This window comes from Erpetoichthys calabaricus, chromosome 5 (assembly GCF_900747795.2).
Source record: "Erpetoichthys calabaricus chromosome 5, fErpCal1.3, whole genome shotgun sequence".
In the NCBI taxonomy this organism is placed as follows: Eukaryota; Metazoa; Chordata; class Cladistia; order Polypteriformes; family Polypteridae; genus Erpetoichthys; species Erpetoichthys calabaricus.
The window spans coordinates 240262389-240285005 of NC_041398.2; the positions used below are offsets into that span (position 1 = coordinate 240262389).

Below are 22617 nucleotides of genomic sequence, written 5' to 3' on the forward strand. Positions count from 1 at the left end.
CAGTGACCCCGAGATCCTGAATGGCTCCAAACGGTGGTCCTACCAGAACCTTCAGAAAGGACCAGCTGTAGACGTAGCGGGGGCTGCAGATTTACAGATTTTTATTAAGAACCAAACCAGACAGTCCTTACAAGTGGAGCTTTTGACAAAAATAATTCAGATTGTTCTCCGATTGCAAAAATACTAAAAATATTGCAAAACACACCAAAAATAAAACCAACCGCGCGCCGATGAGGACTACAAAGAATTTGCATAGAGGTTTTCTTCTTTAAATTCGCCTGCTATAATATAAATGTGCAAAGAGTTTAAGGCTGATGTGTTGCTGTAAAATCCTAGACGTCACTGAAATCGTCGCCGGGTACGAGCCGCGCCATTCAAGTTAAGGCATTCGCAGTTTACATGCCGCCCACCCGCTCCCATTAGGTGGCTGTACGGAGCCCCCCGCCGTCACCCTCGTCTGCCAGTTTGTGGCACCAGTCCACTCCACTCACCAGTTCTGACTTTGTGAAGTTACATACTTGTCCTCCAACAGGCAGGTTGTGCCCTTCACTGGTGCCAGTCTTCAAGTACCACACACACTGCGGGGTCACATGTTACCAGTGTTTCCATATAAGGAACGTTAAATGTGTTTGGTCTCCGCCCTTTTGTCGATACAATCTGCAATGTAAATAATGCCCCCCTACTGCACGAGAATAAGTGCCAGCCTCACTATATGCATACAGCCTGGCATCAGCCCACCCCCACCTCATGTCTGTCACCAAACACTGTCGAATATGATTAACACTCGCACATCCAACTCCGCCTACATCTGACTCCGCCTCATTCCATGTCCCACTGTGGGCACCACACCCAGTCCTAGTTCACCACTTTACCCGTCTGCCGGGTGGCAGGCTACTACTACTGAATGGCACCTGTCTTCTTGTTCATCACTCCTAGGCTGTGGGTTTTGCTCTCCAGTTGCGCCACACACCCCCCCACCCAGTCTGCTCTGCCCATTGTGTTTTCTGATAACCCTCTCGACCACCTAGTGAATGGTGCCCGCCTTCTGGATCGCCTTATTGTCTGCCCACTAATTGCACCCGTCTTTGTTCACTGCTTTTTCCTTCAGCCTTCTGTGTTATCTTACCTGACTTGTGGTGGTTTCTGCTCATTATGTGTGCCAGTCTTCACTGCTCATCCCAATTTCTAACCTTTGGTGGTGCCAGCCTTTACCACTTATGGTGATAGCTGCCCTTCATAGGTGCCAGTCTTTGTCACCCATTTCCACTCTTCGTTGTTGGTCATTTTTACGGCCTACAGTGATTTCCACACTACGGTGGCGACAAAGTTGGACACTCGCCATCATTTGTACTCACTTGTGCCAGTTTTTGCTTTTTATCCTGATTTCTACTTTTCAATGCCCATTATGATTCTTACTCTTCAGTAGTGCTATTCTTTGCTGCTTATTATGATTTCTGGCCCTCAGTGGTGCCAGTCTTTCCCACCCATTGTGATTTCTACCCTTTAGTGGTGCCAGTCTTCACCACCCCTCATGATTTTCTGTCTTTAAGTGGTGCCAGTCTTTGCCACCCATCGTGATTTCCACCCTTCATTTGGCAGTCTTTGCCACCCATCATGATTTGTCTTTTGGTGGTGCCAGTCTTTGCCACCCATTGTGTTTGCTACCTGTGGGTGGTGCCAGTCTTTTTCTCTCATCTCATGCTACTTTAATCTTCTGTATGCAGTTATCATCTGACCTGCTGGTGGGCTCTGTTCATTCTTGGCAGGAGTCTGCTCACCATGGTCTACTTGAATCTTTTTGCTCCATCATCGCCTACTGTGCGGTTCTGGTGAAGTCAGACCTTGCTACTCAATCAGGATTTCTTCTTTTTGGCGATGCCAATCCAAACTGCTCATTTCTTTCTAATTGAACTTTCTCTACCATTTTATCTGAATGGTGGTGGGCTCTGCTCTTTACTGGCACCAGTCCTGTCAGCTCTTCACTGTCTGCTCTGAGTCATCTCCTGTGCTCATCCTAGTCTGCTAGATGACCGTCTCCCGTTTCTGGTGCCCTGACTGGTGGCGGTGGCTTCTGCTCTTCAGCCTTCTCTGGTCTTTGCTTTCTTCTTTAATCTTCTGTCTCATCCCCGGTGATGGGTTCTACTCACGAGTCTTCTGCCCACTTCAGTCTGGTGTGTCATCTAAGGAGATGTGCTCTCCATCTTTCTAGTCCCAGTCTGTTGGGTTTGTCTACGTTTCACTTCTGGCATCTCCACTTCATCTCAACGGCTCCTCCTAAGGGTCCAAGTCTCCGGTCCATGGGCGCTCAAGTAACTGAGACCACTGGCTCACCTCCCCACGAATGCATTTCTGAGTGAGTTGCCTTGTGTTGAATAATGTAAAAAGAAATAAATGAATAAATGACGCCACCATAAGAAATCGACACTGAGGGTCGGCGTAATTGAACTCCATGACGAACGCTGCTCGCAATCTGAAGGAGAAAACCACAGAGATTTCAGCCAACGTTCAGAACTCAAAATGCAATCCCACCTCTCTTTTTTTTAGCTGTAAAATCTTTGGGCCCCACCCCATCTAAACGCTGGTGGGCCTGGCAGATCTTCTAGGACCCCCCTCTCACAGTGGTCTGACACAATGCAACAGTCGGGCAGTAGCCGTGCCAGTCCAGTTTAAACCCAAACCCCTAAAGATGACCATAACGGGTCTTAAAAATGGGCACCTCACTGATGCCAAGGAATCTTTAAGGTAAGAAGTGCAAACAACTGAAAAGGGCGCCATGCTCGGACCCCTCAAGGTTACCCGTTAAATTTGAAAGATCACAGTTCTAATGGTAAAACGGTCCTGGGGGACTGCAGGTTGTTATTCCCACTAAATTCCCAATCAGAGCGTTACTAAGGTAACTTCAAGAGCTGATTAAAAAAAGCAGACTCCGTTACGGGACACCATATGGACCCCCAAAGGAATTCATGGGGGTAGACAACACTGAGTGCCATTATGAACGACGCTCTCTCTATGGTAACAAATCATTCAGGAAAAGTGGGTTGAGAACCGCGACTGAGGGTCCTTTACAGCAACAACAGCACGCCTTTATAGCGCCTCGCCGGGACCACCGCTGCTCCCTTTAGCCAGAAGTCTTGTATTTGTGCGAGTCTTTCTCTGTATTTGAGAGGTGGTGGTGGTGGTGGTTATGAAATTTACTCAACTTCTGTAAACAGACAAATTTCCCCTTGGAACAAACTCTCTTACAGTATATAGCGCCTTTCTATCCAGCCTTACTTTTAACTGCTCTCCTTGGCGGCCCACAACTCTTATGAAGAAATTCACCCGCATCTGATTACTTTGCCATAGCTTTCTGTGCTCATAATTTCGGTTTTCTACCCTTTTTCTGTATGTCACATCTCAGCTAGCATTTCTCCACTGGCAGGGTCCAAGGTGGTATTTCTTACTTGTATTGTCTAATTTTGTGCCAAGTCTTTGTATTTATGTTTCTCTTATTTATTTTGTACATGTTTGTGTTTATTTGTAAGTGGAACTCTCCATGATTATGTCCCATCTGTTTTGTGGGTGGTCCCCAAGGGGCAGGGCCACCTGCCAATCATCACCAGAGATGCCTTTTTATGGGCGGGCCTTCCGTGGCTCCTAGCGGTTCATTTTAAATGCTCGTCTAGCTGTGCTTTTGCTTGTACTGATCTCGGCATTTTTTTGAACCTGTGTTCCTGTTGACAATCACCTTGGATTCCATACTGGGACCGTTCTGTGAGTACCTTGACTTTTCAAGCAATTCCTTTGTGCTCTTTGGAGTTTCATGTATTGCTGAGCCTTTTGATAAAATAAACCTTTCATTTTTATAACAATTATTTCTGGCCCTTTCTTGTATCCAGTCAGGGGTTTGACGGTATATTTGACATGTTCTTCCTGTGTCTGCGTGGGTTAGGCGGACTGGCTATGCTAAATTGGCCTTAGTGTGTGGGGTGGGTGTGTTTGCCCTGCGGTGGACTGCCGCCATCTCCAGGGCTTGTTCCTGCCCTGCGCCAAATGTTAGCTGAGATAGGCTCCATCACCCCCCGTGACCCTGTCCAGGACAAAGCGGGTTAGAAACTGATGGACTATTTTTGGTTGAAGGCTCCACCCCTCATGAATATTAATGAGTTACCATAGAGTGCAGAACACAGATATATTCATGACGTTTTGGAGTATAAAGATTGGTAAGCATAAGAACAGACACAGGAGAGTAGCGACCAACTGGTCTACAGCAAGACAATCTGTGCATTTGATGAAAGGGGATTTATGTTTTAAGGACAGGATTTCCTGTGATAACTAAACATTAAATCAATCCGCCTTTAAGTGGGACTCGCTGATTTGTGAAACTGATCAGAATGAACACCTGCAGCCAGAGTGGGGACCCCAGGACTGAATTTGAGACTCCTGGCTGAGGACACTGTATCTTAACAGTAATGAATATTTTTATCACATTTGCATACTGCAGAACTAGGGGGTTATTGAGTGGTCTTGTGGCCTTGGGCTCCTAACCAGAACCTTGGACTCCGGTCTTTATCACCTTGACCATTGAAAACTGCATTTTGCTAACCGCAATTGAAGCAGTGCTTAGGGCCTCATCCTTTTCTATTACTTGCTTGTTTAGTGTATTTATTCATTTTCTTTTGTTATTTTACTTACTTTTTGCATTCCTTATAATTCTTTTTACTTTTTGCAAAGCAAAGTGTCTCTGTGTCTAGGTATCTGTAATAAATGTCCAGTAATAAAATGCATTGCCTTTGTCACTCCAACAGATGGTATCACTCAAACATTAACACTGCTTTTATGAATCCCATTCCAAATGGCATATAATAGACATAAGCGTTGCATTTGTCATGGCGCACCACAAACATTTGTTGTATTGCATTGTATTACGACAGATGTTTGTGACGTGTCATCTGTTGGAATGACAACTGCAATGCATTGCATTACTATGTGCATTTCAAAATACATACAAATACACTGAAAACATTAACTCTTGAGGTCTACGTTGATTATTTAGATTTCAACCCTGATAGCACAGCTCGTTAGAGAATAAAAAAGCCAGCACAGTATACAATGAGAGCAATGAAAGGAAAGAATGACACCCCTACCTGGAATAAAAACCTGCAGCCGTGCCTGAACTTGAGGGCTTCTGTTCTGGACAGTCCTGAATAACATGTTGCCATCCATCGCCTTCATGTGATTTATACTTAACGTGCAGTACATGTGCCAACTTGTTCCGATTTAGATAAATAGATGTGAAAGGCACTATATAATAGATATTAAAGGCAGTGTATAATATAGACATACATAGATCATATTGTGCCTTTTATATCTATCTATCCAGCTCGTTCACTCATTAGCACTTCATTTGTCCCAAGGGGTAAATTTAGCCTTGCCATGCATACCAGCCGTCCTTTAGCAAGTACAAATTGAACCCAAGTCCCTGGCGGGCATACATCATCAAACTCTGTGCCACCCAGTTCAGCTTCATTAAAACAAACAGGGCAGGTCTTGTCTGGTCCCTACAGTCGGTCATTTAGCAAAGGTTGACAATCATCTTAAATATCTGCAGCACCCTTCCCTATGAAGCTTTCCCCCCTTCAATATCCTTTCATCTCCCCACAAAGTCATAAAAGTGAGACCCTGTGGTCTCTGATGAAGATGTTTTCTAACTTGTAGCTGAATCTTACTTTTCTAGTGCTGCTTTCCAGCTTGAATCCAAGTGCACGCTGCACGGGGTGATGCCCACTATTAGTTTCACATCCAAACTGGCCTCATAGCGGAGTGTGTCGGTGGACTCTGCAATGGCCTGGTGTATCGCCTCAAGCCCCCACCAAAGGTCCAAATCTTTTTCTAAGCAACACTGTCCCTCTGTCTGTGTTATTTGTTTTTGCAGTGCTTGGTGAGGTGCACCCAATTACTCTAAGTTGGGTTAAATTTGGAGTCTTTACGGAATCCGTTTCTTATGCCTGTGGAGGACTATATCCAGGAATGGCCTAAAGATATCCAAAAAAAATGGGGGGCAAGGGTGGCATCCTACCAAGGGTTTGGTCCTTCCCTGTACCCAAATACCAGCTCCATGCATCCCTATAATAGAATATGCTTTCCTGATGCTTTCTGCCCATGGCTGTGTTCTTTCTGGTGCCCAATGCCAGGTTGCTTGCCCGCCTATAAATAGATTAAGCTATCTTAATGCATTCTACCCAGGGTTGAGTCATTCCTGGTACCCAATGCCAGCTCCTTACCTCTCTAGAATGGAATACGCTCGCTATCTTAATGCACTCTGCCCAGGGTAGAGACCTTTCTGGTGTTTAATACCTTGCCTCCCTAGAATACTTTAAGCTACCTTGATGCATTCTGCCCAGAGCTGGGTCCTTCCTGGTGTGCAATGCCAGCTCCTTGCTTCCTTTAAAAGATACATCTATACTGATGCATTCTGTCTACAGTGAAGTCGCTCTTGGTTGCCTATGCCGGCTCCTTGCCTTCCTATAACAGATGAAGCTATGTTGGTTTAATGGCTGTTTAGCGTTCCTCTCCTGGCTGTCACTGCCTCAAGTCTTATTGTGTGGGATTGGGGACAGATGTTGTCACACAGCAGCCAGTCAAATCAAGAATGGCATACATTAGGATTATATATGCATGTCCTTTGATGGGATGGCGGAGAACTGCAATCCTAGAGGAGAACACAGGGCAAGTCTCATGACTGGCACCGGTATTCCTCATGACAGCCTCTTGCAGCACAACACTCCACACCAATCAGAATGCGTGGCACCTGGAGCCCCTGCCTGCTCACTAATCCCTAGCGATACCCCTTAGGTTTTGACCCTATCATGTTAACGATGCTGTTTTGGCCAAATGTCACCTCCATGCTGATACAAATCAGACCTTAAGCTCAGAGATTGTCAGGTGTCTGCTCAGCTACTCAAATATTAAAACCGGTCAGCAAAGAACGTCCCAAATTAGTACAGCGTTCCATTACGAGTAATGTTTGCGCAATATTCCCACATATGTACTAAACAACACAGCAACGAGAAAGGGAAAATGCTTGAGCCCACACGAACCAGCTTCTGACACAACATGCCCCCCCGAGACGGACATTAGAAGCCAGCAAATATGCCCCCCTTCCATTCCACACCCCACAACAAAGGCGGATGACCACCCGAGCCGCATCTCAATGAAGTAGTGCCAGGCACCGTGAAATATAAGAAAATAAACTCCGAAGCTCTTTCGACTATTAAAGTCATTTTCAAATGCTCCCCACCAGGGGGCGCTGCTGCTGTTGCTACTCCTCCTCCAGTGGCGCATGTGACAAGATGGAGTGCTCCTGCGCCGTGGCTGCCAGCTCTTTGAGAAACTCGGTGAACAGCACAGCTGCAAACACAGAGTTCCTCATGTATGGGGGGATCCTGGGAGGAAGAGGAGGAGAGGTAGGAGGAAGAGTAGGTACAGGAAGAGCCCCCCTCGTCTGTTTGCCAAGTCGCACCTGTGTTCGACTGCCATCTCCATTGTGACACCATAGTGCATTTTCTGGCCCCAAAGGATCTAAAAGATAAAAAAAAAGAATAGACAATAGCTTTAAAGGAAGTGGGGGCTCCTTCCAAAAACGAGCCCAAACCTCAAACCCAGTGAAAGGAACCTGAGGGCTGTGTAGTCCCCACTAGTGGCTACGGCACCAAGGGTACCTCTGAGTGTACCCTGCACTTAAGCTGGCATCCCATCCACGGCTGACTTCTGCCATATGACCAGTGATGCCCAGGTAGACCACAGCTTCCTTAGATCCCATAAAGTTAACACCTTGAAGGGTACATTTGGTAGTTTAAGTGGAAGTTAGGTCTTGACACACATGCTACATGTGTAACAGCCACATGAAACTGGGTTCTAAAGTTAAGCGTTTCCTGTGAATTTTACAAAATATCTTCCTGCACTGACACTTCACATTGGAAGCTCTGGGGCACGGGGGAAAATCATAAAAAAATTCAAATACGTCTGTTTTTCAAGCCAAGACAGTTGTCGAGTATTGATCTATGTCTTATGATTACACACACACTGTAAAATAGTTTATACTTGTCATTAAATATTGAGCAACATTATTAGATTCAACCATTAACTGTGGCCACTCCCATCTCAGCAGTTGTCTTCTTCCACAGTAACGTTTCACCCCCTGTGGGTGGCATGGTTTCCTCTCAAAAGACCAAATCACAGTAAACATTTTGCACTGCATGGTTAGTGTTACTTTAATTTACTTCCATATTTACGTGAGAACTCACACAAGTGAATAGAAAACATATCCTTATGAGAAAAATAGTACCACGAATAAGCGATAAAACAATTATTTCCAGTTCCCTTTTATAGTCACAAACATGCGTCGGAAAGGCAATTTTAAGACATCCCTTCAAGGGTAGGCTGAACACAGCTGCTGCATCTCACATGCTGTGTTCCACTTACCTTGGAAGTTGGAGCTGGGAATGACATCATACCCGAGTTCACCGCATTCCAGTAAAACATTTAGAGAAACAACGTTGATGCCTCCAACAACACCTTTGTTGTGCTTGCTTTTTTGGAATACAGACAACTGCTGAACAATGCAATACACGTCATTTTGAGCCTCCATACACCATAGGCACAAGTCCAGAGATAGACGATGGACAGCACTGAGTGTACAACTGCTGTAATGAGATACAAAAGTGCTAATAAAGAGTTTAATACTGCAGCTTCCACTACAATCTGTGGTGTACCTCACTATTTGGGAGTGACGTCACAAGCTGAAGTCAGACAAACTTAGACTTGACAGACCAGCCACGTGGGGGCTTTCCAGTTGAAAATTCTGATTTCCCAGTTCAAATGGAAGGCTGCATTAGAACAATATTTGCTTATTTAACACAGTCAGGAAAAGCTTGTGAGCCTAAGAGTCCAAGATATGGAAGTGTTATAAAAACAGTCACTGGAAGTGCAGTCATTGCTGTAGAGAAGAAGACAAGAAAACGAGAGGAGACATGACACACTCTGAGGGGGCGCTGTGCTCAGGGTCAGTATGAGAGCGAAGGGGGCTGAGGAAGCCAACGTTAAGAATACCCAAAAATCCTTGAGTAATAGAAAAGGGGCAATTTGGCGGGCCGGTGAGCTCACTGCCTACTTGTACATATTTTTTTTTTTCCCATGTACTTTTTCTCCAGAAAACGAAAAAAGGATCTGTGCTTTATTTTCTTTTCGTAAAGAACTTGATCACTGTAAGTAAGACTCACTGTTTTATTCCCTCTTTTTACATTTTTGTCTGTCATGTCTCTCCATCACTGATCAGTCTCGGCTGACGAACTACAAGAATACCCAAGGGTCAAGGTCATGACAGGGTGTGAGCAGGCATGAAACATTACAGGTGTTGAAATTCAAATGGTCAAAAATTCACTTGGCCAATTGCAGTTGTATCCCATTCCTATAAAGCACAACTCCGTGATGATTTTTATAGAATCGTCACTATTTAAATTAAAGGTAGGTTGCTTGGTAGGCTTACCGTATATATTCGCATATAAGTCAGGTCTTGAAACCCGAAAAAACAATCATAAAATCAGACCCCAACTTATACCCCCGTTCAAAAATACAACACTTAATTTTTTTTTTTTTTTTAACATCTTCTTGCCTCCTCCAATCTCCCCATCAGTTTCTCAGATGCATCGGATTTTGCTGCAGCAGTGCAGTTACCAGTTTCTTTCGCCATTTCAACGACGTTTAATTTAAAACCAGCATCATATTTTCTTCTGATCGAATGCTCCATCGTAGATAAGGGACGTTCTTACGATAAAAGTGTGTAAGGGTGTGAGATACAAAAAACACAAATCAGTGTAAATGTCACTTCAGAATAGTTCAGGTATTACCGTGTGGTCACGTAGGCACAATACATAGAAATAAAAAGGCTGTGTGCTCCATGGTGACTCTCTCAGGTGGGCGTTAGCATATCATAATCTCTTGGACCAATAGCGGGAGTTTTCCGCATTCAACCTATACAACTGACATTATAAAATACCGGAAGTCAAGCCCTGACTTATCCGCGGGAGAACTTAAACATGAGTATATACGATATTCAGGATCAAGCAGTGTACAAGTGCTGTCCAGAGTGCTGAAATTGAAATGGTCAAAAAAAATGACTTGTGAACAACTGTTGTGTATTCCAGTCCTGTACAGCACCTTAACAAAGTGTTCATTATAGTAAAGGCGCTATATATTGTTTTATTCATGGTCAGGTGACTTGCAGGGAACGCTGACAACACTGAGCAGGGCGCTGTCCATAGTGCTGATGGGTTAATTTATCCAAAAATATGTGCAGCATGCAATATTGTGTAAAGTGCCCAGAGATGATGCTCACCATGGATAAAGGTGCTATATAAAATAAATGAAAAAGTAAGGACTTCCTTTGATTTAAGAAAGAACTTAAAAGATTCTCACTCATTCAAGACACATTGTGTCATTTAATATTCATTCACTCATCCATTACCTGAGCAGCTCAATGGAACTTGGGAAATAAAGAGCACCCGCCTGTACCATGGATGGTGTTACGGGGGCCTGAACTCAAACAGCATCGGGTACCTGACAGAATCCCTTCCTGTATGGGGTGCCTCTTATATTACAGCAGCATTTATCAATGACTCTCAATAATTATTCATTTCTGATAATGCAACATGATTCTCCTTCTCCTTCTTGACAACACTAATTTTTCTAGCAAGCCAAGGCACTACTTTACCTGAGTGGGGGCTGTCCCGGTGGAGGAGGTACTGCTTGGCATCAAACACCAGGGTGGAGAAGTCCTTCCTGGCAGCCGCGATTTTCTCAATATTATTCTTGACAGATGCCAGCACCTGAAGGGAGAGTAACAGAGAGACTTTCTGATAATACATTTTACAAAAGAGTGCCTTGAAGAAATCCATCCATTTTCTTAAACAACTTTTAAAAAAATGTCACAGCAGCTCACACACTGTTCATTAGCCCCAGGTTCAAAGCTGGGACAGGATGCCAGGTCATCAAAGGGTTCACACACACACACACACACACACACACACAAAACCCGTGTGCAGTCCCCCCCCAATGAGGATCCAGCAGGGTAGAGGGTAAGTATCATCGTGGTGAGGGTCCAGAGAGGACTCTTTATCTGCTTTATATATTCACTAGGTGACTGCGTTGTTCTTATTGTAGCCAGAGAATGCGCAACGAGTGTGTCAACAACAACACAAATGTATTTATTGTATAGATTAGATAAACTTTATTAATGCCATGGAGAAATTCAGTTGCATACAGCAGTAGAAACATAAAAAACAATGATGCAAACTACCAGGACGATTAATACAGCCAATCAATCGATCAATCAATCAATAAACTTAACGAGTGCATTGGAAGGAAGCACTGAATTGCCTGATAGTAGTGGGCAGAAAAGACCCCACAGAGGCGCTTCTTAGCACACTGTGGTGGAATGAGCCTGTGGCTAAAAGTGCTCCAAGACAGCACCTCCTGGAGGGGATTTTTCATGATGGTATCCAGTTTTGACAAAAGACAAAAATCACACAAGGCATGTCTCACTGGGTGTCGTCACTGGAAAGACCATATAATGAGCGACTCTTTCATATCTGATTTTTGGATTAAAAACAATCAGTGCACAAATCTAATTCTTGTTTAAAGATTTGCAGATATTTGAACTGCTTTGTTTCTTTTGAACTTCATTTTGCCTTGCGTTTTGGACTTGAAAGTTGATCGCCTTGCATTCCTTGCTAACGACACAGGTGCAAACGCACAACCAAGTTACGATCTCCTTCAAAAAATAAAATAAATAAATAAGCTGTCTCACTCTGAGCCAGTACAGTTCTGCAAGCGGCAAGGCTAGCAGGCTAAGGCTTAGAAAGACCCGGAAACAATATAGTCAGATTAGCGAAACTAGAGCCCTAGTCTTGTGGGGCCAGACGTGATCCTCAAAGGAGAGCACATATTTGGGGTCAACTCGTTAAAGTTTGTAGCGAATAACAGCTAAATCTGCCACTGTAAAGGCTCCACACACAGGACTTCTTCCTAAAACACTCGCCCTCATTTCCTCTGGTCCATGCACTTCAAACGGCCAGTGTTTTTAGAAAAAGAGCAAAGGAGACAAACAAAAAGCTAACATTGCTGTTATCAATTCAGTAGCACAAGGTAACCAAAGCTTAATAATTAATTTGTATGTTATATAGAGCACAATGATAGTGGAGACAGACAGGCAGGCAGATATACACGCAGACCACCGCAGCTACTGGGTTCTGCTACGGTATCTTACTGTCATTCTGACTATTGCATCACTATGTGGCCTAACAACAATACATGGACTATAGATAAGCATTGTGGTCTGTGGATATACCACGTGTTAGAATGCTGTGACTGTATTTTGTCATGGCATGTTTGCATTTCCAGTCAGAGAGTAGTGTTAACTTACTTCAGTTATTTATTTAGACATGCAGTCAGAAGGTGGATGCTATGCTGCCTTGTCTGTTGTTCTACTGGTGTCATTGGGCAAATTTCTTGATTTCGAGTGTTTTGAGTGCTGAAATGTGCATCACCTGTGGCTCATAATTATCAGCTCTCTTAATGGCAGTCCTTTTGACGGAGTGTGACACACCATTTACTTCGAATGCATATTTTGCAGGTGATATTTTTCAAGAACAAAGCTGTCAATTCTTTCAACCTTACTTCGACTCCAACACTACAGCTGTAATGCCAAACAGCAGAAAGCACCCACGGCGCCACTAGTATCCACTAGTCCATTGAGGTATTTGAATGCCAATGTATAATCTGATTTCACCAAAGGGGTTTCTCCTTGCAAAGGTTTCGGTTTATTTTTAACATTTGCAGTGTGCTCTCCGCACACACGACACACATGTTTAATAGGGGGATTTTTGGCTGCAGACAGTTTATCATAATCAGAAGCTTGATGTCTGTCTGACCAGGTTAACGAGAACACCACTGATCTCTGTAGTTCAAAATCACCGCCTCCTACTGTGAGCGCCGCCACTATGAGGCATTGGATTGGTTTAGAAATGTAACACTCTGTGAGCCGTCTAATTGTTTCCACCCTTTAAAGTGAAATTCACTCATGCTTGTCACTTTTGGCTCTACTAGACGAGTCGATCCCAAGAAATCAGACAGTATTGGCAGGCAGATTTACGATCTGCAGATCTACCTATTCACGGACTTGTCATCAACAATTAATTGGAAATTATTTTGCAGTTTATTGCAGAAAGCCACAGATGATGCTGTAGTTACCTAAACTGACTGCAAATCCCAGCAACCCCCACTTCTTTGGGCAGCTTTGGCAGTTGCTGGAAGGGCTATTAGGAAAAAGATAAGGGTGGCAGGTTTAAAAGGTGAGCCATAAGCAGCCTGCAGGATTGACTGCACAGCTGAATTACAGGGAGATTCACTTGAAAAAGGCCCCAAATATTCTGTTGTAAATCCCGTTAGGATGAAGCAATCTGAACCAAACAAATACGCTGTATACCTTGACGTATGTGTAATCGATTGCATTACATGCAATGCTGGAAGTGGTTTCCGTTTTCTGCCAGACACATTTTGACACGGCGATCTATGTTCTGTCTCTTTGGGGGTGGGGGGGGGGGGCAATTGCAGGAAATTCATGTTGAATATTTTCCTTCCACAGTGCGAGGCTTGTTCCAATAGACTTTTCCTTTGAGCATACCCAAAGGAAGAAGTCTGGTGGTGTTAGATCCAGGAACAATGGTGGCCACAGCCCCTTTAAAATTAGCCTGTTGCTGAAGAACGAGTCGATTTCTGCCATGCTTCTTGCCGATGTGTGTGACACGTTGCTCCGTCTTGCTGGAAGTAACGTTCCATTAACTCAGTATCATCCAGTTGATTCTGACATTGCTTAAACGAACCAATAGGTTTGCACCTTGTTCAAAGCTGCATATATGGAGGAGCACATTGCTTCGTTCAGATTGCTTCGTCCTAGCGAGAGTTATTACAGAATATTCGTGGTCTCTTTCGAGTGAATCTCCCTGTGCAATTAAACGCATCAGATCACAGTTTTCTCTGGATTAAAGTGCTTGTCCTGTGCCTGCTGCGTGGAAAACGGCTTTATTTGACGAGTACTGCCAACTATACCATCGACATCTGCAAAACTGGACTGTGTCATGAGTGTTCATCGTCATGACCCAGAAGTACTTCCATCGGGCTATGCCCTGGCACCAGAAGCACTCCCGGGTCCAAGATAGAAAGAGCCGCTCGACTTCATCCAGGCAAGTTGAAGTTGGGCGGAAGTGGACAAAGCTCGACTGAGAAAAGTGGAGGAGTGGAAGCAAGAGAGGAAGAAAGAGAAAGAGTGTTGATTAGTTTTGGTGTGTATTAAAGAAACCTTTATAAGGTAATTGATAATAATAAATCTTACATTTGAACCCAAGACTTGTGTTTGTGTGGTGGTGTCTGAGGTTTGGGGTGCTGCAAAGCCCCCAACTGGTCACAGTGTTTAAACAAAAAAAAGACATTGTTCAAAACAACAAAGCAAAAGAGAAAACCCTTGAACAAATTTAACATAAGGTGAAAAAGAATTTAAACTCAAAACCAAATAATTAGACTACGCAACAAATTTCTTCTCCAAGCAAGGGGAGTTGCAGAACCGCCGGCTCCTACCTGATAGAGGGAGCGCACACTCGGCTGGAAGACCATGTTGGTGTTGAGAAGGAAGGAGCGCAGCAGGGGCTGTGGGTAGGCAGCCAGTTGGGCGATGATTCCAGTCAGCAGCAGGTTGACATGCAGAGAGTTGTCAAGCATGTTCTCGAGCCGCGACAGGAGCACACTGATGAATGGTCCTGAAGGAGGAAAATATAAAAGGAACAATTAGTGGAGGGACAAGGAGAATGAGAAGAACATATATCGAAGAAACTCAAGTCAGAGGTCACTTGAGCTAACCAGAGACCAGAGGAAGTGTGTGTATGGCAAAAAAAAAGACGCACACACCAGTTCTGTTAGTGGGAAAAGAGAGCTACACAGGGGGTGAGGGAGGGACAACATGCTGGGAAAGTGGCCGGAAAATTCTAGAAGGCATTCTAGAAGGTTATCCTACAAATAACTGGCACTTGGGAGGGAGGCTCAGTTTTCTGCTTTTCACATGAACATTGAGAAACCAAGAAACACTGAGCACTGTATAAACACAACAGAAAGTCAATTAGACAGGCACTATATACAGATACTAGTATATAATATACATGAAAGGCACTTTATATGATAGAAAGAATCCAAGATATCAAAGGTACTATACAACAGATAAATGGACCAATAGAATAAATAGAAATGGCAAAAGTATTAGATATACTGTAGATAGAATAAAAAAAAAAATATTATATAACATGGATATTAAAGGTACTATGCATGACAGATACTGTAGATATGTAAGGCATTTTATAACAGATGGATTGATATATGTGAAAGATATTGTAGAACCGATAGAAAAGGCACATAAAAGACCTGCGGCCTCAAGTATAAATGGTGTGTAAGCACAAAAATGTTGCATACTTCCATTTCCACACTCTCATCAAGATGTGTAAAAACTAAATTTGGTGTAAAGCTACGCACATTTTTACGGCAGCCTCAGACCATGTGTACACAAGTTTCTGCTGGGTTTTGTAAATGGGCAGCACCCAGCGTCAAAGCAGTGCTACTGTTTCTGTATGATCTCCCTTACTTTTTTTAACTCACATCCTTGACGCAGGCTTCATCAAATATAGCGAAATTAACTGCATATCACTTACAAATTTAAAGCACTTGATTATAATCAATCTGTAACAATATAATGATGCATGGAATGGCCAAACTATTCCAACTACTCTGGCATCTTTAGTGTTGTTAGAAGACATTGCAAATGGAAGAATTTGAAGAAAGCGTGTATTTAGAGAACATACTAATTTCTTGTCCCATGATGATGACTGCCTTCTAAGTCGATTTCGATTTCCAAGAGCTTTCCTCTTGGAGCGGCGTGCTGAAGTGGCGCCAGCTTTACAAAGGCAGACTTTGAAGAATTGTGTGCTACCTGCTTCTTCGCAAGTTCTGTCCACCCTCGGGTTTTTAGCCACAGGAGCTTTTCAGTGTGAACTGGCTGACCAATTGGGCATTTGTCAGTCATCTCTGAGTTGTTCCATGCCAGCTGCATGGGATGGTATTATCCGTTTGTCATCCAGATATATAAGATTTCCTTACACTGTGCTTGAATGGACACACTTCAAAGTGCAATTCACAGCAACTTCTGGTTTTCCAAATGTAGTCAGAGAGACCGACTTCACGAACATTGCTATAAAGGCACCTTTAAGAGAATGAATGCTTATTTAAATAAAAAGCATTTCCACTCTATTAATGTGAAAATTATCTGTGATGCAAAAATGTGTCTCAATGTTGTAGAGAGATACACAAGTGTCTTGCCAATAACTGCAGCAGCTCACTGCTCAACCAGCGTGAGCCACTGGAATTCTGTTACCTCCTCCAGTGGTATTGACACTCATACGTGGGCTGTGACTTTCCTTTTCATATCGACTTTGATATCTGACCACTTCTTTTTTTATTACGGGTACTGTGTGACTTTCTGAACTTGAACATTTGAGTGCCTCCACCACACTGTGCCACTCCATCAATTTCCTTTTGTTGCTTGTACCACTGCTTAAGTCACCAAACAGTACTTCTTTCCTTGCCTCCACTTCACTGAGCAGGACCTCCATTTCGCATTCACTTAAATTCTTTTTTTTTTTACATATGCTTTTGCCATTGTCTATTAAGAAAACATTGATGAGAAGGGGCTATTTATATTGATTTGCATTTTCAAATATGTGAAATTCTAGGAGTGGTAGGCGCGGGGCTGTGCATATGTGTTAAAATTCACATTGACTGGGAAGTGCGTGGAACTTTGGTCACGCAGTTTTATGCATCTGACTTTTTTTGTGCATATGCACATTTCCAGTTTTTTCCATATGTCATGCTTTAGTGCGAATTCTACACAAGGTGTTATACGTGAGGTCCCTGATGGATATAAAAAGTACTCTATAACAGATAGATATGAGAGGCACTATATGTCAGATTTATTGATATGAACGGTACCAGATAAGAGATAGAAAAGGCACTAAATAAAAAGATAGATGTGAAAGGCGCCATATAAATAAAGGGCACTACACAAAAGATAGCTTCAAGATAGAAAATCGGAAGGCACTATATACTGTATATCAGATGTGACAGACACTATAATAGACAAATAGATATGAATGGAACTATAAGATAGTTTAATATGAAAGTCACAATATAATAGATGTGAAGGCATTATTAGCTAGTTAAGAAATGCCATATGTAATACACATGAAAGTCATAATATTTTAAGGATGAGGAAGACATGGGGAGAAAGGCGCAGTGGTAGTGCTGCTGCTTTGCAGTAAGGAGACTGTGGAAGATTGTGGGTTCGCTTCCCGGTTCCTTCCTGTGTGGATAGCGCTTTGAGTACTGAGAAAAGCGCTATATAAATGTAATGAATTATTATTATTATTATTAAACTCTCTCTAAGCTGAACAATCCCACTGCTGAACAGAGGGGGGCGCTGCCACTAACTGTACCTCTGGTTTTCACCGTTGCCAGGAGACAAAGCCTAGCCATGCCCCCTTTGAGCGTCATACGCCCGCCCCTCTTGGGCCTGGAGGAATATAAGCAGGGTGCCTGCCTATGGAGGTGGTCTTTTGACCTGCCAAGCATCTCAGAGACGGAAAGCTCGTATCCAACGCCGACTCAATATTTGAAGAGCACGTTAAGCCTTACTGAGTTAATAGCTTGTATGTCCTATGGGACTGATTTTTTTGCTTGAACTTTTTATTTTGTCATTAAATGGGTGTTGCCAGGTTGGCACCTCGAAGATTTTTAAAGCCCAAGCATTCTTCACTTCACACACTATAAAAGACACAGATGTGAAAGTCACAATGTAATAGATAGCTTTATCTAAATCATAATGGCTTTATGAACAAATTTTTCAATAGATTTTCCCACTCACTGCCACCTTCTTCCAATGACCGGTCTCCCCCACGCCATCCCTACTACATCAATAACTGATACCACGTCAACTGGAATAGCCAGTGACAAGTCCCCTTCCGACCATTAGTGAGGACTGTTCATAAGTGGAGACCAAGTAAAGAGCCAGTTGAGGAAGCTACACACAGGACAACCTGAGGACTAGCTCCATCTGGTCCTGCAAGTTCTTAAGGCCTGTGCTGACCTATGTGGTGGCCCCTGTCACCTGTTCAGTCTGTCCCTAAGCCTTCAGAAAGTGCCACTGCTGTGGGAGACATCCTGCATCGTTCCTGTTCCAAAGAAGGTAGGCGCCTCTTCACCTAATGACTACAGACCAGTGGCACTTACATCTCACATCATGAAGACCTTTGAGAGACTAGTCCTGGACTATATGACTCCTCTTGTGGGAGACCATCTGGACCCACTGCAGTTTGTCTATCAGACCAAGATTAGAGCAGAGGATGCAATTATCTATCTGCTCCACAAAGCTTATTCTCACCCAAACAAAGCTTGTTTGTGAGACTTGAGGACTGTGTGAGCAACGCACCACAAGGAACAGTCCTGTCTCCTTTTCCTTTCACTCAGTACAACTCTCACTATAAATATAATGGCAGGTCGTGGCACTTGCAGAAATTCTCAGGTGACTCTGCACTTATGGGGTGTATTGATAACAGGGATGAGGCAGAGTGTAGGAGTTAGATGGAGAACTTTGTTTCTTGGTGCAAAGAGAATTGTCTGACTCCTAACAACAGCAAAACCAAGGAACTGCTTATTGATTTTCACCACACTAAAGAGCCTCTGTGTCCGGTCACTATTTAGGGAGTCGATGTAGAGGTGGTCGACCCCTACAAGTACTTGGGGGTCCACATTAATGACAGGTTGGACTAGTCTCAGAACACAGAAGTATGATGTAAGAAAGAGCAGAGTAGGCTCTTCTTCCTTAGGTTTCTTTAATGTTGGAAGTGACATTCTTCACATTTCTTATAATTCTGTGATAGCTAGTGCAATTGTCTATGCTGTGATGTGCTGGGCCTTTAAAGAACTTCTGTAGAAAGCCAAATTTCCCCCTGAGAACAAATAATGTTCTATCAATCTATATATCTATCTGTCTATTATATAGTGCCTTTCATATCTATGTATCTATCTATAACATACAGATAGTTAGACAGATGATAGGCACTATATACAGTGAGGAGACATGAAGCAATGTAACCATTCATTTCTCTGCTGCCCCCCTCGACTCACCGGTGAATGGCACTCCTTTGTCGCGGGTGACACTGCTGTTATTCGCTGCCCAGTTTTTGGTGCCAAATGGAGGTGACATTTTTTCCTGCTCTGGCTGCTCTCCATTGAAGGCATTAAAATCTACGTCGTCTTCTTCCATGGGCATGGTGAGCTCGGCGGAGTCCCCTTTAGCGTCCTGTGCCCCTTCTGCACTGATGCCCAAGCCCTTCAGGAGTTCACTGTATTGGGCCATGATGTCATCCTCCTCACCACCTGAGGCCTTTTGCCTGAAGTTGGGTTTCTGGCCCTTTGTGTTCTCTGGGGTGCCGGCCGGCTGACTGAGGCTGCTGTTCATCTTATTTTTAAGCTCCACTTCATTTTTGGGAAGGGAGGTTAGGAGGCCATTGCTGACTGGCTGATCCCTTTGTGTGGAGGTGTTCACTGTCTGTTGCTCGGGACTGCCACCTTTGCTCAGAACAGCGTCAACTGTATCCAGTGAGTCTTTCTGTGAAACCAGTTTGTATGCCATGAAATCGTCCTGAAAATCCGACTCCTCAATGTAGGAGCCTTTAACGAGCATGATGGCGTTCTTCCGCATTTCCTGAATATGCTTTGGTGGATCAACAAGAGGAGCGTCCTTCGAAAACAGGGAGCCTGGCTCAGAGTCAGGGGACATGCCAGTGTCATAGCTGTTGTCCCATTCCAGCTCCAGATGTTGGCTCCTCTCTGAAGGAAACAAACGGTCAGAGGTAGTGTGGTGCCCAGGCATCTGGGGCTGGTGTGATGGAGTGGACTGCCTGAGCCTATCATCACCTGACCCTGAGCAGATGCATTCAGGTGGTGGGTCCTCGCTATCATATGCAGCTGACCAGACCTGGCAGGCCTTAATGCACAGTGAGATCTTCTCCCGGGCTTCATACAGATACTGCAGGTAACCAATGTCCATGACCTTCCCCGGCCCTACAATGCAAGCGTACTCTTGACCGCTGAGATCCAGGATGGCTTCATCAGAACCTGAAATGAAAGCAAAGCATGTAACGTGGGTGAGTGACTAACAGCAATCAGATCAATGACATCGGTATCACTGTGTGAAGTGAGGTGTCCATGAGCAAGTGGCACCCAACGTTGAAGTGTGGCCAAGCAGTTAAGACACTAGGCTGTGAACAAGTCAATCCAGTTCAAACTGGACTCAGGCCGAAGTGATCAGCCACATTCAATCATGTATCATGACCGTGGGCCCAAATACACTATACCACCAAAAGTATGTGGACACCCCCCCATAAATGATTTGAGTTCAGGTGTTTCATTCTTCAAACGTCCTTCAAATCAGCACACAGCCGTGCAATCTCCATTGACAAACATAATGAAGAGGGTTATTGACTTTAAACGTGGCACTGCCACAGGATGCCATAAATCAGTACGTGACGTTTCTGCTCTGCTGTGTTCCTGCCTTGCACCCAGTGCTGCTTGGAGATTCTCATTTGCCTGTGGTAACCAACATTAATGAGGACAGCCACCTGACCTTGAAAGTTCTGTCTTCTTACCTGAAAAACCTCAGAACATATTTAATAAAACTTGGTAGAAGGAAATGGCAAAACAAATATGGCAATGTGTTTCATTACTTCTACCCTTTCAATAATGGTAATATTTAGACAATTTATCTTAGATAGATATACAAAAGGCACGGTTACAACTTTCTAAAAACCCACTTAATAAAACACAGGGTATTACATTGCATTTCCTTATTTGCCTGCCTCCTTCATCCAAGGCAATATCAGATATAATTGGTAACACTAATTCTGGTCTTGCCAATTCAAGTACAGGCAGGTGAAGTGAATTGTTCATGCTCACACAGCGCGAGTTGTGAGATTTGAACCCACAACCTCAGGGTTTGCAGTCCAAAGCCTTAACCACTATACCACACTGCCAGTCTTGTATCAAATTGCATCATACAATACAGTGGAACCTCGGATTTCGAGTAACTTGGTTTACGAGTGTTTTGCAAGACGAGCAAAAATTTTTAATAAATTTTCACTTGATAAACGAGCGAGGTCTTGCAGTATGAGTAGTTTGTCTGCTGAGCATCATATGATCACAACTGAGCTGATGGTTCTTCTCTCCCTCTCACTGCGGGATTGTGGTCAATCGTCTCCTATTCTCCGTCTGAGTCGGCGTGCCTCACTCATATAGTCAACATCCGTACGAGCGTATAGTGTTTAATACAGCATTAGCATTGTGACTGTGTGCGCGCGCGCTTGTGTGTGTGTGTGTGTGTATGTGTATGTGTGCTCGCGCGCGCTCGTGTGTGTGTGTGCTCGCGCGCGCTCGTGTGTTCTTTAACGTGCAAGTCCCCGTCTTGCACCCTAAAACACGAAGCTGAGTCTCAGTATTTTAGCTACACCAGCTTTATTCAGCTTGAAACAACAACAGCGCGGTTATTTATACACAGACACAGCAGTCAGGCAGGGCCCTGCACATTTATAATGTTCCTTGTTCCTTGTATCACCCATCGACGGCAGGCACTTATAGCATGTCCGCGATCTTTTTGGATTCGCTTTTACGGAGAACTGCTACAGCGCTGGGAGACTGCGATTGCATTGGGATGCTCTTCCGCGTGTCGTCCCATTGGGTGCAATCCCACAAGAGTTTAGAAACTCACTCATACCAGCCATGATTCTTTTCAAAGGAAAAGTGCAAGTTAATTTGTTTTATGTATTTTTACTTTATATTTTGTATTAATCATTTTTATATGAATAGTTTTGGGTTGTGGAACAAATCATCTGAGTTTCCATTATTTCTTATGGGGAAATTCACTTTGATATACGAGTGCTTTGGACTACGAGCACGTTTCCGGAACGAATTATGCTCGCAAACCGAGGTTCCACTGCATATGGATATTATGATGCGAATATACCGGTATGATAATTATACTTAATATTACACTGTGTTACATTATTATAACATTCTCAAACCCCAATCAATTTCACAGTCACAGCCTATCCCAGCAGCATTAAGTGCTAAGCAGGCAGTAATCCTAGAAAGGACACCACTCTATCCAGGGTCACCCTTGTGCACACACCCATGCTGGGCCAGCTCAGACACACAGGCAGAACATGCAAACCTCACACCGACAGCCACCGGGTCAGGATCTGAAGTCAAAATGTTTGATCTATCAGTCACCAGGACTAACCACAATGCCACTGTGTAACCTCACTGCAAGACATGCGATGGACGAATGTTGCATCATAACTTTTTTCCTGCGTTTGCACCCAGTGATGCTGTAATGGGCAACAGCTGCTTGCCACTCTTAACTGTACAAATGGA

At 43.8% G+C, this 22617-nt stretch overlaps 1 protein-coding gene across 4 annotated transcripts in view; it reads right to left on the reverse strand.

Annotated features, from left to right (window-relative positions):
* Positions 1-4696: 4696 nt before the first annotated feature.
* Positions 4697-22617, reverse strand: part of fhip1aa (FHF complex subunit HOOK interacting protein 1Aa) — a 126774-nt gene continuing 108853 nt past the window's right edge. For 3 of the 4 annotated variants that reach the window (XM_028802698.2, XM_028802699.2, XM_028802700.2), the window contains exons 10-13: positions 19315-20307; positions 14671-14849; positions 10751-10865; positions 4697-7560 (exon numbers count right to left, since the gene is read on the reverse strand). In XM_028802698.2, coding sequence (XP_028658531.1) covers positions 7301-7560; positions 10751-10865; positions 14671-14849; positions 19315-20307 — 1547 coding nt within the window. In that variant the 3' untranslated portion in view covers positions 4697-7300. The remainder of the gene's footprint in view (positions 7561-10750; positions 10866-14670; positions 14850-19314; positions 20308-22617) is intronic. The other variant, XR_007935090.1, reaches the window with a different exon arrangement.